The 16991-nt window shown below is 40.1% G+C and overlaps 1 protein-coding gene across 1 annotated transcript; it reads right to left on the bottom strand.

The window, feature by feature from the left end:
• Positions 1-6790: 6790 nt before the first annotated feature.
• Positions 6791-15773, bottom strand: LOC137293477 (2-Hydroxyacid oxidase 1-like). Its single transcript, XM_067824042.1, has 8 exons — positions 15548-15773; positions 14204-14355; positions 12519-12774; positions 11959-12131; positions 11454-11545; positions 10848-11006; positions 9944-10013; positions 6791-7436 (listed from the first exon to the last, which is right to left on the bottom strand). Exons 1-8 carry the CDS (start codon positions 15682-15684, stop codon positions 7366-7368), a joined length of 1110 nt encoding a protein of 369 aa, XP_067680143.1. The 5' UTR covers positions 15685-15773; the 3' UTR covers positions 6791-7365.
• Between the last annotated feature and the right edge of the window lie 1218 nt (positions 15774-16991).

The raw sequence follows: 16991 nt of genomic DNA, 5'->3' as shown, positions 1-16991 counted from the left end.
CCCAACTAGTCCATCCGGTCATGGTGATTTATTATTTTTAACATTTTTCAAGCATAGGAGTACCTCTTCTTCTGAAAAAGGGCAATTTAGTATCGACAGATGTTCCTCCTCTATATCGGTATATGTGCCCACTTTGCTCCATACATCCTCAGTATTGTCATCAGTGGAAACACAGTTTAAAAGTTCACTAAAATGCTTAAACCATTTATCTACAGATATTCCCGGGACAACTGCTATATTCATGTTACAAGATTTTAACACTTTCCAAAATTGTTTTGGGTCATTCCTTGATTCAATGATTCTTTTTCTTTGACATTGGAAATAATATTCTTTCTTTAAATGGAATTTAAGTTTAAAATGCCGTTTGTAATATATATATGTATCAATATTACCTCCAGCAGCCCTATGAGATCTCAGGGCTGATTATTTTCTGTGTTTGATCTCCTCCAACTCATTATCCAACCACTTTGGTTGATGTATATTCACAGTACCAGTACCTGGCTTTCTGTAAGTTCTCTTAAACTGATCAGCTGCAATTTGATAAAGATAAGTTATGGATTCCACACTCTGTTCAACATTTTCCTCAATCTGCCTAAAAACAGCGTCACAATGTTCTAGAAATAGCTCATGGAAATGAAGCATAAATGTATTACTAGTATCCTGAGACCAGTAGTATTTGGTCCAGCTCTCCTGTTCCATTTGCTCTGGGTCATTTGGTTGATTATTGGATTGAGCTGGTTGATCTAATACCCTAGGAAAAACAATAACACAGTATAGAGGGAAATGGTTAGATTCATCCCTCTCAAGTACCTTAAAAGAGCTGAAGTGTGGAAAAAAGTCAGTGCTTGAAATAAAATAGTCAACCACACTGGCACCATTATGGGTTATACAAGTGAAGTTACCTAATTTATCATCGAATAGTCTCCCATTTAGTGCATGAAGACCATGTGTACAGCATAAATCTGCAAATGAAACACCATATTTGTTGTGTCTTTTGTTATCCTTTGTATTTCTTGGGATGTTAAAATAGTCAGAGGGGTAGTCCTCACTGTTTTCATGAATATATTGCAAATCATCACCAGGGATATAATCTTGACAGTTGCTCATTCTTGCATTAAAATCACCTCCGACTAGAATATGGTGTTGATTATATTTTTGTCGAATTGCCAGAATGTACTCTTCAAGACGTTGGATACCGTCAATGTCCTTATCAACATATATGGGGGAATGTTCAGGTGAGATGTATAGACAAACATCAACACAGTGTCTTTGTCAAGGCCAAGCTGGGATGTTTCAAACAACAAGACTACACAATCCTCAAAATGAGTGAATATTCTTCTAATGTAATATATAAGCTCTTCTTTAATGAACACAGAGACACCACCACTGTACCGGCCCATTAACTTCTGTTTAGGTCTACAGTAATGGTATGAACGAAAACCGGACAGTAATGACTCAAAATCATTCGGATTTCTAGCAAAGGTCTCACAGAGTCCAATGATGTCATATCTAGAGCAGAAGCGTTTAAAGTCACTAAACAGAGAACTCACATGTTTGTAAAGTCCTTCGATATTCCAGCTAAGGATACTACACGAGCCATGACCTGACCCTCACTTGTCACGTTGAGTTGTTGATCGCGTAGTTCTACTTGGAGTGCTCTCCCCTTCGCTTCCGTTGTCAGGTGTAAACAAAGAGGCGTGGCTTTCTGGTTGAGCGTGTGATCCATTTGAATTATGTTGTCGTTGTTTTCCTCCTGAGATACAGACATTTCTATTATTCTTTTTGTCATGAATGAACACCTTTCCATCGACGAGTAACTTGTCGTGACGGATCTTTGGTTTTAATCCCGCTTTGAGAGCATCTGAGTACAATGGTGCAAGCGATCGTCGAGCATCTTGAACACGCTGTGTAAGATCCTCCGTAACTCGTCTCGGGGTTTCCCGATCTCGTGATTGCCTCCTAGATGTAGAAAGGATACGATTCTTGTCGCTTGTTAGGACAAAGTTGGCGATGATGGGTGGGTTTTGTTTTCCATTCCGTAGACGATGGGCTCTTGTGAAAAGAATATCGTCCGCTTCGGCTATGTCGAGAGTGTCTCTGATAAAAGCCCTGACTTTATTTTCAGATTGATCCCAAGTCTCACCCTTCTCTTCTTCCAAACCGTGGAATAATAAGTTACTTCTCCTTGAGCGGGACTCATAATCATCAAGTCTATCATTTAGCTGCTTTATCTGTTCACACAGATCTTTATTTTCAGAACGGAGCTGGGTAATTTCTCCCCTCTGCTCGCTTGCCTGTGCCGCCATTTTGTCAACTTTCGTGTCTAATATTGCCACATGCTCATTGATAGTTTTTAAGTCAGATTTCAAATCCATTAGAGCTGTCATTAGATCATCGTTAGTGTATTTGGCCCTGCTAATACCTACAGCACCTGTCTCTTCTAACGATAACGTTGACTGTCTGTTCGACTTGGGGCCGGGGTTAGGTTCCACGTCGCCACACTCTATAAGCAGGGATACTCTATAAAGGCTCCCTGCTATAAGCAACAAAGACATGATCAAAACTAGTCTCAAAGTCATCGAAACATACTTTTTTCCGATTGATATTCCATGCACAATCGCTCGTGACTTGTGGGGTTGACAGAAGGTCCCTATTTTCATTCGGTATTGTTACCCATCTGATACCCATCTCGGGAGCTTCGTCGACACGTCTACACTCTCACATTACCCAGCATCCAAGACCAATATCTTGTAAGTGTCAACAGATAGAGATAGGCTAATCCAATTTATCGTGAACTTCACTCATGGTCACACCGATAACGAATGTCCAAGACCAATATCTTGTATGTGTCAGCAGATGCATCGTGTCTTTCGCTTGTCAACGCCGTTGTCGTCATGAAAATCTCTATGTAATTCTGACAGATAGAGTAACTTAACTTCGCAGTAGGCACGTTATCGGTAATCGAATTAGGCAATGGGATTTAGATACAACAACTTATCAGCAATATTATCAGTAAACCCGATTAGCTATGACAACTGGAAAAGGGTATAAAACAGGGACGACCACAGTCACAAATCATCCTGTGACTGTTGCATAATAAACTCCTTGTTTATTCACTCAGGTAAGACCCTTTACTTTCTTCTACCTTGGCAAATCGTTACCATTACTGTTCAATGTTTTCTGCAATACATTTTTGCTATCATGACCACATCTTAAGATCCTTGGCAAGGTCGTTATGTTTAGGTGGAACGTGGTCGTTAATATATTTTAGACTGCATTACTCTCTATTGTAAACCAAAAGTCACTGTGTTCTGTAATTTGATTGGTTGAAAAACATGATCAAATGGTATTAGATTCCCGGAAACTGGAAGACTATTCACTGCGTATTTACACGTAAACAATTGTTTTGTTGTGTCATCAACAGTGGTGACGTCATTCAAATCAGTTTGTGACGTAAAGTTAGAATGACGTCACAAATGAGCAACTCCAGACGTTACCATGGGAACCAGCTGAAACGGCCAGCTGATGACACTTTACTGCTGTACTCATACTCGATGTAAACGAGTGCAGACAGTAAAACCCCTTTGGTTTACTTTTTTGTTTACAGTGTCGATAAACATCATGTGTTAGCCAATTTCGGGGAGTTATTGAGTATTTGAAGCACGGGAATATTTCATTTGAAACCTCCGGCTGACGCCGTCGGTTCCAAATGCATTCCCGTGCTTCAAATACTCAACAACACCCGGAAATTGGCCAACACATGATGTTTATCTCCTAATTGCTCTGTTCAGGAGCGGTACCCTAGGTACCCTAGTTGTTAGAGCGTTTGTTCGTCATGCTGAAGGCCCGGGTTCGATTCCCCACGTGTTCATGTTTTGTCTGTTTGATAATAGTGGTTTCGTGGCTGTCGTGGAGCGTGTCGTGTATTGTTTCAATTATTGTATTTTGAGTAAATACTTTCCAGTGTTGAATGATCCTGGTATAATGTATAGAGTGTGTTCGACACTGTGTATTTCATTATGTGCCGCGTAATGTTGTTTTGGATATGCTAGTATTATAAGATGTATGAACGAAATTGGGTTGATGTTATGTGTTAGAAAATGTATCTTGATTTATGTAGTATGTGTCGTGTACATCGACGTATGATGATTATGTACTTTGTATATCGGCCTATAATGATAATGTATTTTGACACCTGATTACCGTGTCATGATGTTCTAATAACTATTTGTACCTAATCATGTAAAGATCATCCTGTGACTGTGGCATAATAAACTCCTTGTTTATTCACTCCGGTTCTCGAGTTGTGTGTGGGTTGGTATAGTTACACCTCCTAGCTGCTAAGCGAGCTGATTCCCCAAACTCGCGAGTTAACAATAGCATTCATTCTCAGACAGGGCGCCGCCATTTTTGAAAATCGTGAAGTCACGGACTAAAGTCCATTTGAATTAATGAGATTTGGTTTGTTTTCATCAAGTTAGAAAATCGAAAATACTTTCTATTAGTAGTTAAATATGTATTTGAATCATGGCCAAAAGGAGTTTGCATGACATAACTTGTAACGTAACATAAGCGAGGTCGGAGTCGAAGTGAAAATACTGCGCGATAAATTTCTACACTTGCTAAATTTACTTGGTTTGTAAACGTTCACTCACCAGTATGTAGACACTTGTCAATATACGTCTTTATATGTGGTCTCATGATCCTAATTACTTTATAATCATACTTGTATGGATTTTGAAACTTAATAGAAAGAGGCGATCTGCGAACGTATAACAGGAATGTAATATGTAGACATTTTATAGTTTGCCTAGATGAATCATAATTCGCACGCACGCCCTAGTGTATGTCGTCTGTATCATTACAACTTCACGACGAAAACAATGATTCTGTTGAAAGTCACGACAACTTAATAAAAACAAAATGCAAATATTAAAATTAAAACAAATTAAAGTTATAGGAGCAATGTCAGGCTCTTACCTTGTTCGCGGAATGTATCCATCAATAACCACAAAAACGAGTGATATGTAAATCATCTGCAGATTTCCCAAGTTATATGCGTCTTTCAACAATCGAACATACGAAATGTATCGTTTCAAGTTTTTCACATTGCTGTATAGTCTCATTGGTCACCCAAGACAGCACACCTGGCAACTAATTGCATAATGTGCGTCATTCTTTTAGAAGAGTAATTAGTTAGCCAATAGCCAATCAATGTATTGGCGGTTAATCCTTTGAAAGAAGGGTGTTGTTTTTACATAGACACAGACACGACAGAGTGTATTCAGTATAGATTAGTAAATGCACATACATAAACACTACCTTTTGACAAATCCCCCATTTAAATCCCCATAAAACTAATTATTCAATCAGCGTGTTATCGGTTAATCCTTTGATCGATCCAGACACAAGAAATGCCAATTGGGGGCCTTTGTCGGGTAATCTAAGTGGCGTTACCACTAAATTGTACCTGCTATAAATTCATTAACTGAGCATCAAGTGAATGATGACAAATAACGTGTAGGTTTATACCACCTAACACGGATTACAACCTAGCGACACCAAGTGATTTTGACAGAATCGTCTAAGAAAACAAGGGTTGTAAACTTGAAAACTGGCAAAGCAGGAGACAAAACTAAGTCATAGTAGATTGTGAGAACATATAGCTTTCATTTTTCACAACAGCTTTCGCTGTTTCAGTTTTGTACAAACCTGTGCACGAAGTAATTTACCCCCTGAAATGTAGATGAATTCTGCACAGACCCTCATTTCTATACCTACTATTACGTCACGGAGAGGCGCCGCTCTGATTGGTTGAAATTTCGTTTGCGGCTGAGAATTGTGCAATGTTGACAAAAAGGTCGATTTAAGATAATTAAAGATCGAAATGAGCAGTTTTAATGGCGGGGTTTCATTTATAACGACGTCAGCAAGTGATTTTGCATTTGTACCCTATTAGAGTATATGTGACCTTTAAACGGCATATGTAAGCTAAAATACGTTTAATGCTAGTACATGTCCAACAACGTTGTTTCCGCTGCTTTCTGATAATCATTGACGCTGCTTTCAGAACAGAAATACAGCATGTATTGGAAAAGCAACAAAGCAACTAGAACTGCACAGATTATAATGACACGATAGCACGTTTATCGTGGTAAGACCAACATGGGAATAACCACAGCCATGCATCGGCAGAGAAGCTGTTTATTCAGAAATTAGAAAACAGCATCCCTCCATTAAATGTGAGGATACAGGCTTTCTGAAACCAATATATGCTTGGCCTTGATTCAACACAGCGTGTAGTCTATACGTTTCATGCGAGCTTTTGCTGACCTCCTTAAACAATTCAGAACACTTCGACTTGTAACATGTTTTAGAAATGGTCACTTGTATCATGGTGCAGCTGAAGGCAATCTGAACACAAATATTTACATTCGTGTGATAACCGTTCTACATCGGCTTCTATTACCTAAATTGTTTCTCGTATATTGATGTAACAATACACTTACGAACATCTGGAACATATGCCAGTATCAGTGTAGTAGACATCTCTGGGTTAGTTTTCTCTAATGATATACAAGAATACAAATTGTGTGATGAAAACATCCACAACAGAGCCAGTCCCGAGACAGATCCACTTCTGATACTCCACGCAGAATCGAAGCTCATTTCTTGTGTTCCCAGCAGTTATACTGTTGGACAATTGCCCAAAGTGCCAAAAGATGACACTATCTAGTAGCATCTACATGCACTCCAAATGTTTTCGTACGTTCAAAACATAAAATCTCCATTCAGCATTTCAGTCAAGTTTAATACCAGTAAAATAAAGTCAACACATTCAGCGTGTATTTATTTCAAAGTTATATCTTTCTCAGTCAAACACGAATTACTATAGCATATGTCAGCGCGATTTACTTGAATACACAACCAGAAGAGATCTTCATGTGAGAAAGGCAAACAGCGCCTACAACCATTCATGTAGTCCACCTACAAACTCAATGTAAATTTAAAGAGTATAACACGCATGGAAACATTGTAACTCAAAGGTCTGTTACGACAATTGTGGTCTGTAAGTAATCGTGTCCAGATCTGAAATTCCACTGACCTTTTGTCAACCATTATGGTGAAGAAGCGAGCTGTAACCCGGAATCATTACTTGTTGATCACTCAAGCTGCAACCGTGTTGTTTTATCGCTTGATAAACATATTCACTCAAATGAAAACAAAACCCGTCGGTAAGTCATGTAAGAGTTTTCACACGTTTCCGTGGGAGAGGAAACGTCAGGAACAAGCACGTGTGGTTGAAGATGTTCATCCCGCACATCCCGCAAAAATAAAAGGGTATAGTATGCCATATACCATCACTCAGAGTTTGCAGCTGTAGTAGGATTTGTGAACCACCATATCTCCAGAGATCTCGCTCACCTTTGAGGCACCTGCAATATTGAGTAAGTGGGATTAGATTTACCTTGCTTCAGATAATGATATATACCGTACTCTTCTTTCTTCATATTGTTTTTGATCCGTGAAGGTGCGGGGTAAAGGAAGCCTTCAGCAACCCATGCTTGTTGTAGGAGGCCAATAACGGGATCGGGTGGTCAGGCTCACTGACTTGCTTGACACGTGTCATCGGTTCCCAATTGCGGATCGATGGCCATGCTGTAGATCACTGGATTGTCTGGTCCAGACTCCAGAACTACACACCGCTGCCGCGTGTCAAGCAGAGAAAGCTCAATGTCTGGTTTATACTGACACCTACGAGGGGATGTCAATAAGTTTTGAGCCTTGGGCATTTTTCAGACACAGGTGTCACAGCCTATGGTACGACATTGAACCTTGGGGTGTGGCTGATGTGATATATCAGTTTTGGTATCCTACTCTCAGAAGTTATTGAACAGCTCACATCGACAGAAAGAGACCCCCCTCACGGCAGTGAAAATGAATAAAATTGAGTATAGATCAGTAATTAAGTTTTTAGTTCTTGAAGGAAACTCGGCGAAGAACATTGAAGAAAGGCTTTCAGCAGTTTATGGGAAGTCTTCCCCTTCATCTGCTACCATCAAACGATGGGTCAATGAATTTAAGCATGGTAGAGAGAGTCTTGAAGATGACCCCCGTCTAGGTCGCCCAACAACAAGCACTAGTCAGGAAAACATTGACAGAGTGCATAGACTTGTGCTGGAAAATCGTCGAATCACACTCCATGAGTTAGAGGAGACCACAGGCATTCCACACGGATCCATCGAGACAATTCTTCATGAACATCTCCTCATGTCTAAGGTGTGCGCAAGATGGGTGCCAAGAATGCTTACAGATGAAATGAAGCAAACAAGGGTCACCATAAGCAACTCCATGCTAAACAGATACAACAAGAATCCAGAAGATTTTCACTTTAGGCTAGTAACCTGTGATGAAACCTAGATCCACCACTATGATCCTGAGAGCAAACGAGAATCCATGGAATGGAAACATGTCACTTCTCCCAGGACCAAAAAGTTCAAAGCCTCCAGATCAGTGCAGAAGGTAATGGCGACAGTCTTCTGGGATAGCAAAGGCGTCATACACATCGATTACTTACCAAAAGGAAGACCAATGAATGGGGAATATTACGCTAACTTGTTGAGGCAAGTACGACAGTCAATCAAGGAGAAGCGCCGGGGCAAGATCAGACGTGGTATTCTTCTACATCAAGACAATGCTCCAGTACACACCTCTCACGTTGCAGCCGCTGCTGTCCAGGAATGCGGGTTCGAAATCTTGCCGTATCCCCCCTACTCTCCAGACCTGGCAACAAGTGATTACCATCTGTTCCCAAATCACTTGTGTGGTCCTAGATTTCAGGATGATAATGAGCTTATTGCTGCTACTGAGGCTTGGTTTGAGGACCATAATGGCGCCTTCTACAGAGATGGACCAAATGTCTTGACCAACAAAGGGACTATGTTGAAAAATAAATGTGGTTCATTCCAATATTTTGTGTTTTTCTATGCAAGGCTCAAAACTTATTGACACCCACTCGTATATGTCTGCATGGCTGCCTGCCTGCCTGCCTGCCTGCAAGACAATACGCAATACACAGCTTCAATCATTGACCACATGCAGTTTGAACTTAACACCTATCAGGCTATACGCCATAAAAGATATAAATTGATTTATGACTCGTGCACCCGAGTCCTATCTCTGCCACATTCTGTAATTTAGCAGGTGTGATTAATTGTAGACATGACACGTTTTATGTCTATGGGTTGCAAACAAACTACTGCCATTTTTCTGGGATGTCTGGATCTGCCGGAAACTGGTGCAAACTCTTTCAGTTTCAAGTCCTGCTTTATACTTGGACGGATGCCAGTTTCCAGCCAAGCAGTAGTTCACCACCTCTACTGAAATGATTTTTCATTGGATCGAACGCAAATTCAGAGAACATGTATTTACAAAACCCAACATCTCTATATACATTCTTTATGGCTCACAACTTCTTCTAGTGTATATGATTTTGTTTGACAACGGTACATGAATCCATACCGAAACGACGCATCAAGTACAATAAAAGAAGTTGTTATCTATAAAGAATCTCACTTTCTTGTGACTCGACATATTTCTAAAATGCCCATCAAACAGATCATCTTTCTGAACACACTAGCAGCCCTCAGCGTATCAGCAAATGAAACAGCCAATTGGAAGCCCTCATTACACTTGAGTGCACACCCCTCCGCTATGACTGGGTTCGGTCTCCCGAGGGCTTCGTTTCGAGGGAAGTAAGCCCAAGTACAAAACACTGCACTTTTGAATCGCGAGTGTACGCTTATAATTTTGTTTATTTGTTTTTAACAAACAGCGGTGTATATTATATGCCATGAATAAGTGATAATTGTGTTACAATTATGTTTGATGTTTTGGTTGCATGTGACCTTTAACATAACAGTCAAACAGACCATCAACTGACCTGCTAAGGCCATGCCCGTGTTCAGCTCATCTCCGAGGATCTGCAGCACCCTCTTCGCTCCTTCTTCTCCCTGAGGGACAACACAGTAACGTTACTAAAAGGAAAGTATACACCTTTTATTTGAGGATATTTTTCTCAGATATCCATCACAGTGTTGTGCATTAGATATCACGAAGATCATGATTGTGTTGTCTCACACGTACGTCAACAGTATTAAACACTATCGACTGGGATTGTCACTGGTGTACCTGTTAAAGGCACACAAAAAGGCCAAAATTATGAGTAAAGGGGTGAGAACAACCGTTGGAATTTCGTAGAAGGGCTTCGAACAGCCATATTGCCAGAACGATCCGCTATAGAAGCAGGCCATCACAGGACGCGTCAGCCAGACTGGTAAGATATCTCCAGTCCCAGAACTGGAAGACCTAGGGTGATCATCACCTACGTATTCTCCATCAGCGCCATCGGATTGTAACATTGACGTCATCAGCATCACCAGCGCTGGATCACCGCATCAGCAGGATCACAGTGACGACAGGACTGAGTGTTGTCAGCATTGGGGCCTATAATTTCGGGGTCTATCGATAATTTCGGGGCATGTCATGAACAGGTCAACCTCAATTTAATCCTCCACCAGTGTGTATTGCGTCTAGTATGTCAGCTTATCTCATTGTTTCCTTCACACCTATCCATCAAATGTTTCGAACAAAAACATCATAATTGCATCTAATGGTCAACCCTTACCGTCTTATAACAAATCTGCACAGTTACCCCTATTTTCTCTTTGATCATGTAAAAAATATTTTTAAAAAACAGTCTGGAGACAAACTCTAAATCATGTGACTTTCGTACTGACGCAATGACTGTTACGTCGTTCTGAGTCAAACTCTCTGCTGTGCCCTACCGCGTGTGTTAGACCCCAGAGAATCGGCCTCCCTACAAAGACAGCCCGTGCCCCCATTGCGATGGCTTTGAGAGCGTCCAGCCCACTCCTGACTCCCCCGTCCAGGTACACCTCGCACCTGTCACGAACAGCAACCACCACCTCCCGCAGCGCGTCAATCTAGATTGGAATAAAGAAAAATACATAACATTCACACTCAGAAGTGACACATGTCAATCTGTAACTGTTTCTGACAACATAAGTAAGCCTTTTCTTCCAGATGTTTCATTTGTTATTTAATATATGAAATATTCAAGCTATATGCCTGTTGTCTGAACCACACAAATCAATGATCGTGCTCACAATCAAAGCCGTCGGGGCACGAACGCATGCTTCAAACATGTCATGGATTCTGACCACCTGATCCGTTTTGTTGCCTGATCCATCTACATCTGATGAATTGTGAACAGTTGTGAAGTGACATAGTTCAACATTTCTGAACTTCATCTGTCACATGCTGTCGGAATAGTTTTGTTGTCAGACATTAATGAAACCAAATCTACTACATGTAATGTTTATTGACTAAGCAGGGGTCCGAACATTGTAAAACTCAAACACTCTTCTCACCGTGGCAGGGACACAGTCCAGCTCCCGCCCCCCGTGGTTCGACACCCACACAGCATCGGCACCGGCCTCGACAGCTTCCCGGGCCCCCTCACCTGGACACATGCATGGCTATGTTGAGACAATTTCGTAGGCAAGGTAATTCAATAACAGATGTTATTTCGTCCTCAGAATCATGCTGCTTTTGTCCATCCTCAATAACATAACGACACTTATGTATCTTCCGCAACAAACTGGCAGAACGCACAAATAAATGATGTCAGTTTCTTAAACAAGGGTTTGATTGTTGTGACACAAATCATGCAATATTTTGTTGAGTTGGTGGGTTGTTTTACTACACTCATTAGTCTGCTTCTTTTATGTCTATTTGGTTTTGTGTTAGCAATTCACTGGTATCATTTTGTCTCGAACGGGTGGTATTCCTTCTTGGCAATAAGTATTCAGTCCTCTTTTCACCATTATCATTCCTCCGTAATTCTATATCCGCCTAGATGTATGTTTCCAATACCTGTCACAATACCCTTGGCCACCACCGGGAGTCTGGTGATCGTCTTCAGCCATCGCAGGTCCTCCCATGTTGCGGAGGAGCAGAAGAGGCTGTTGACGAACTTGCTCCACCCTCCCTCCCTCTCCTCTTCAGTCATTCCGTCACGCGACTTCAGTCCCTCTAACACACCCAGCCTGAAAAGAGATGTGTGTTCCTGCAAGCCTATAATAACATAATCATGAAGAGTGTTACTCTACGTCCCACCTACCATAATTACGCAAGTTATGTATTGTACATGTAAATAAATCTGCATGGCTTTCAGTACATAACAATTGATACACTGAACATTTCGATCCTCTAACATTCAGATTGGAGTTGGTCTCCAGCTACCAAATTATATCATCCAAAACCACCAAAGAGCTCAATACTTTGGGTGATGTATGTCAAGGAAAGTCTCGCTGATCGATACACACTATGTCAATCACTGAATTTTCTGCTCCAGATGCAAACCACCATCATATAGCTGAAATATGTTTCAGTACAACGTCAAACAACAAACAAGCTTTACATTTTGAACATACTTGTAAGGAGCTGGCAATGTGAAGTGGTTCCTCATCTCTGCATGGCGGCGTCCGTGCACGTGGCAGTCAACAGTTAGTGCAAGGGCCGTGTAGCCAGCACGTTCTGCTTTCCGCACAAGTTGAATCAGCATATTTCGGTCAGTGATGATATGGATCTGGAACCATCGCAAACAGTCAGGAACCTTCTCCCCAATCTCCTCCAGACCCGCAGTGGCAGATGTGGACAGTGTGAAACATCGACCAAGCCGGGCACATGCTGCAAACATGATGTACAAGCGTTCACGAGTATGAGAAAGTACTGTTTACTGAAGTGCTTAAAAATATTTCAGTAATAGATATCATAGCCCCCGTGGGAGGTTAGCCCAAAGTGATACATGTCTTACGTTCGTCACTTTGGTTAAACCATTGGTTACATAGAGGATACTAAACGACCTTCCGTGTAATACCATTTTTATTAAACGAGTTAATGATTTGGTATCAGACGTGCGAAAGCGGGTTTGATACTAAATCTTTAATGAGTTTAATGAAAATGGTATTTCATGGAAGCGAGTTTAGTATTCTGGTTATTACTCGCCAAGATAAATTGACAGAAACTGAGGTGAAATTGCCTACAGTGTGAGGACTCTCAGCTTTCACGTCAAGCAAGGTCTAGTAAAATCGCGACATCAACATTAGCATTGTGACGTCACAACTTTGAACCATTTTGACGTCATACGTCAAGCGGTATTACACTAGTGTAATACTGAAGAGAGAATATTACACTTAGGAGATAAACATACTGTGTTGAGAAATCAGAGGTATATAACGAAATTATAAAAGCTCTAAATTTGATTTAAACCCGAACGCGTAGCGTGAGGTTTTAAATACAAAATTTAGAGCTATTACAATTTTGTTATATACCGCTGATTTTCCAACACAATACGTTTATCTCCATTCTACCATTACCGTGCTATTCAGATATTAAACAAATACTTAACGTGTTGGAAAATCAGAGGTATATAACGTGATTATATACCTCTGGATGACTTTGATTAACCAATCACAATCCAGTATTTACTGAGGTCGTGGTAGAATGCAGTATCTTCAACGGGCGAGCAATAACAGTACATAAGCTGTTGCCAGAGATGATCAATGAGACCGTCTGGGAATAACTGCTGTAAAGGACGGTCGTGGGATCTGGAGCAACAAATAACAGCCCTAAGGAACATAAAAATACTATTAAATCCTATCATTTAAGAGCAAAACGAAATGAAAAGACCTTGTAAATATTATAAATCTAGGCAACACAGTAACTCACGTTGTTTTAAACTCTACATTACATTTTACGTGCAATACTTCAGTATATGGTTATTTGCTCAATACGTCCTATCCCTCAACCTTAGATCGAAACTCATAATGTCAGTTTACGCACAGTACAACAGTCCATCCTTATATGGGGAACGATGTACAAACTTAATAAGCTTGACCTTGTCCCTGTTGAAAATAGCAACTTTACCAGGTCACTCAACAAAAACCCATATTTGATGAAATAACAACATTATGTGACATATTTTACTTCTGTAAAAAGAAATGGGCGTATCTGCACCTACTGAACTCTAAGCCTCGTTTACCGCAACACATGTCGTAACAAGCACCTACCACACACAGGCAACAACATCACCTTCAGGTCCTTATGAGGTACATACCGCGGGCAACAGCCACCTCTCCATCAGGGTGGGCCAGACGACACATTGCAACCGGGGACACGCCGATAGGACAGTCTACCCTCTGGCCCAGGATGGTGGTCGCCATTGACCTACTGGATACATCCCGCATGTACTTCGGTCGAATCTTGTACCTTTAAACAGTATAATTGAAATTAAGTAGTTATATCTGCACGATGGCTTGCTATACCTGTAAACAGTATCACTGAAATGAAGGGGTTATATATGTATTGTGGCGTGTTATACCTCTAAACAGCATCATTAAAATTAAGTATTTATATCTTCACGATGGCTTGTTATACCTGTAAACAGCATCATTGAAACTAAGTGGTTATATTTGTATAGTGGCGTGTTATACCTGTAAACAATATATATGACATCAAGTGGTTATACATGTAATATGATCTAATATACCTGTAAACAATACCTGTGCAGTTTAGCGGTTAAGTTGTCTAGTTCAGGACAGCCATCGTCTAAATATTCCCAAAGGCCAACAAATATGCAGTCAAGACAGGTGAGACTTAACTGCAATTATTTGTGTAATGTGAATCGCCATTCCCAATCGTCAGCACCACCGTTTAGTATATTGACTTGTCAGCTAACCGGTACCACTTTGTCACTTTCGTTATTTAGTGTGTATGACATTTATAACTTCATTGAGCGGCATACTTAGAAGTTGGGGCGTCACATGGGGACACACGAAGTTGTTCATCCATAACGTTTGTCCTTATCTGACATTTATAACCGTAATCGGTCATGCCTTTGGCCGCGTCTGCCATCTCATCAACTGGTTGGTTCAAGGCAGTTATTGTTTCTATATCTGCCCATTGTTGTCTATAACTATAGATATACATACTTGAAAAGGTAACTAGCATCTGAAATGCTGCTCTGAAAGAATTTAGACGCCGGAATCCATCCATCTCCTCAATGACACATTAGCTTATAACCTGCCACGAAAGATTGATCACACACCCAAAGACCTATAATAATGGATTCACGAAACAAATAAAAAACATACATATGACGAAGAGGTTACTTCTGTTTGCCGCGTTTTCAAGTGTGTTTTCGTCCATATAACTTTCAAAGGATACCGTTCAGTAACGCCTGGATACGGATCGTATTACCACGGGGAGTATATTTGCCAGGACACCGCCACCACTCGCATGTATACACGTCAATAATTTATTGTCAGTGCCATTACGCATTGAATTCTAATATTTAGACATGCACGTTTATGTCTGTATCGACATAACGAATGAAACGAATTGCCACCTTTAATCAATATACGGCCGTGCTAGTAATGTAAGAAGTAGTCCATTGAATCACCTCCCGAATGCAGCCGTGTTATCTCCGTAAGTGTCTTCATAATTCGCTCCACTGTTATAATATTCACGGACATACTTTGACAGATTCGCCTCGGCGATTTTCTTAAAGTCTTCGACACACACTAGTTTGGTTGCCATTGCCGAAGTGATGTCTCTGTTCGGTAGGAAAACTAGTCCGCGTGTAATGGGGGCCTGCTTACCGGTGAACGACAACACATGTAACCCTGGACGAAGTCACGCTCTATGATGCATTTGTGAGAAAACTTGTGGTAAACACCGATACGCCTTTATGCGCTGAAAAAAAAGACTTTTCCACGACCGTAATGTTCAGTGCACTACCACTACAATCTCTGGTGTCAACATTATTAATTGTATTATATTCATGAAAATAGAAACACATGATGTTGACTTATAAAACGCCTATACAATAATAAGCATATGAACAAAGGAGGAGAATTTAAATATATATTTATTGTCCTTTTATGTATATTACATGTCTTTCGTGGAAAGTTTTATACTGTTTAAATCAAGTATTTTCACTTGGTATGCTTACAGGGACAATGTATTTCAAAACTAAGATCAGATTAAAAGATCGCGTGATGGTCTCTGCACCTATACGCTGAGTCAAATGAATTTGCAGAGTATTATGAGAGATAAAATGCCCGACTGCATTTATGCTCATTGACAGTATTTGGTAACAAAATTCAGTTAAAAGAAGAGTTTTAACTAGTTTGTGTTCGAACATTTCTTCTCCATGACGATACTTCTTCAAGTGTCACTGGTGTGATATACTTACTGCTATTCGTGTATTTAATAATTGCAGAATCTTAAATTAATGCATTGCATTGAGCGAAGGGGAAAAACTTCACTTCCTATGTGTCAAATGTTTTGCTCCCATTTTTTCCATATATTTATTTTAGTATCAATCTTTATTCACTCTGAAGGCCACAGGCCCATAGCACACAAGAATACAGTACACAATATCATAGGAAAGAATAATATTGTCATATAACAATATGTCACATCAAAATGTACCACATCACATAACATCACGTTACACATACTTTGTCGTCTCAGATCATATCTTAACACACCGTATTACATCATATTATATCATACTATGTATCATATAATATCATGTATCGCACCACATCATACCATGTCATATCAAATAACAATATGAGTACACGCTTTCTATAAATTATTATGTTTATTTCGTATATTTCAGTATTGTTTCCTTTTAGTTTAATTTTATATTCAAAGAGGTACAAGAAATCAATGGGTATATCATGTGTGAGAAAACCATGCAAGAAAAGATATATATTTTCATTGATTAAAAAGAAAGGAGAAGAAAACACTTGATTACCTTCCGTGAGAATTTGATGTACAGCATCACAGAGCATACAAATGAATATAGGATAAATAGAAAAGTAGGGAGAAGAAAA

Source organism: Haliotis asinina, chromosome 8 (genome assembly GCF_037392515.1).
Source record: "Haliotis asinina isolate JCU_RB_2024 chromosome 8, JCU_Hal_asi_v2, whole genome shotgun sequence".
Taxonomy (NCBI): domain Eukaryota; kingdom Metazoa; phylum Mollusca; class Gastropoda; order Lepetellida; family Haliotidae; genus Haliotis; species Haliotis asinina.
The sequence above is the reverse complement of the archived record's forward strand: the minus strand, read 5'-3'. Positions and strand labels throughout refer to the sequence as shown.

Coding starts and splice junctions, on each gene's coding strand:
- LOC137293477 (XM_067824042.1), bottom strand. CDS start 15,684: ATGGCAACCAAACTAGTGTGTGTCGAAGACTTTAAGAAAATCGCCGAG. Junction 11,007..11,453: donor TGGACTGTGTCCCTGCCACG/GTGAGAAGAGTG, acceptor ATTCCAATCTAG/ATTGACGCGCTGCGGGAGGT. Junction 10,014..10,847: donor TCTGGGGTCTAACACACGCG/GTAGGGCACAGC, acceptor GTTGTCCCTCAG/GGAGAAGAAGGAGCGAAGAG.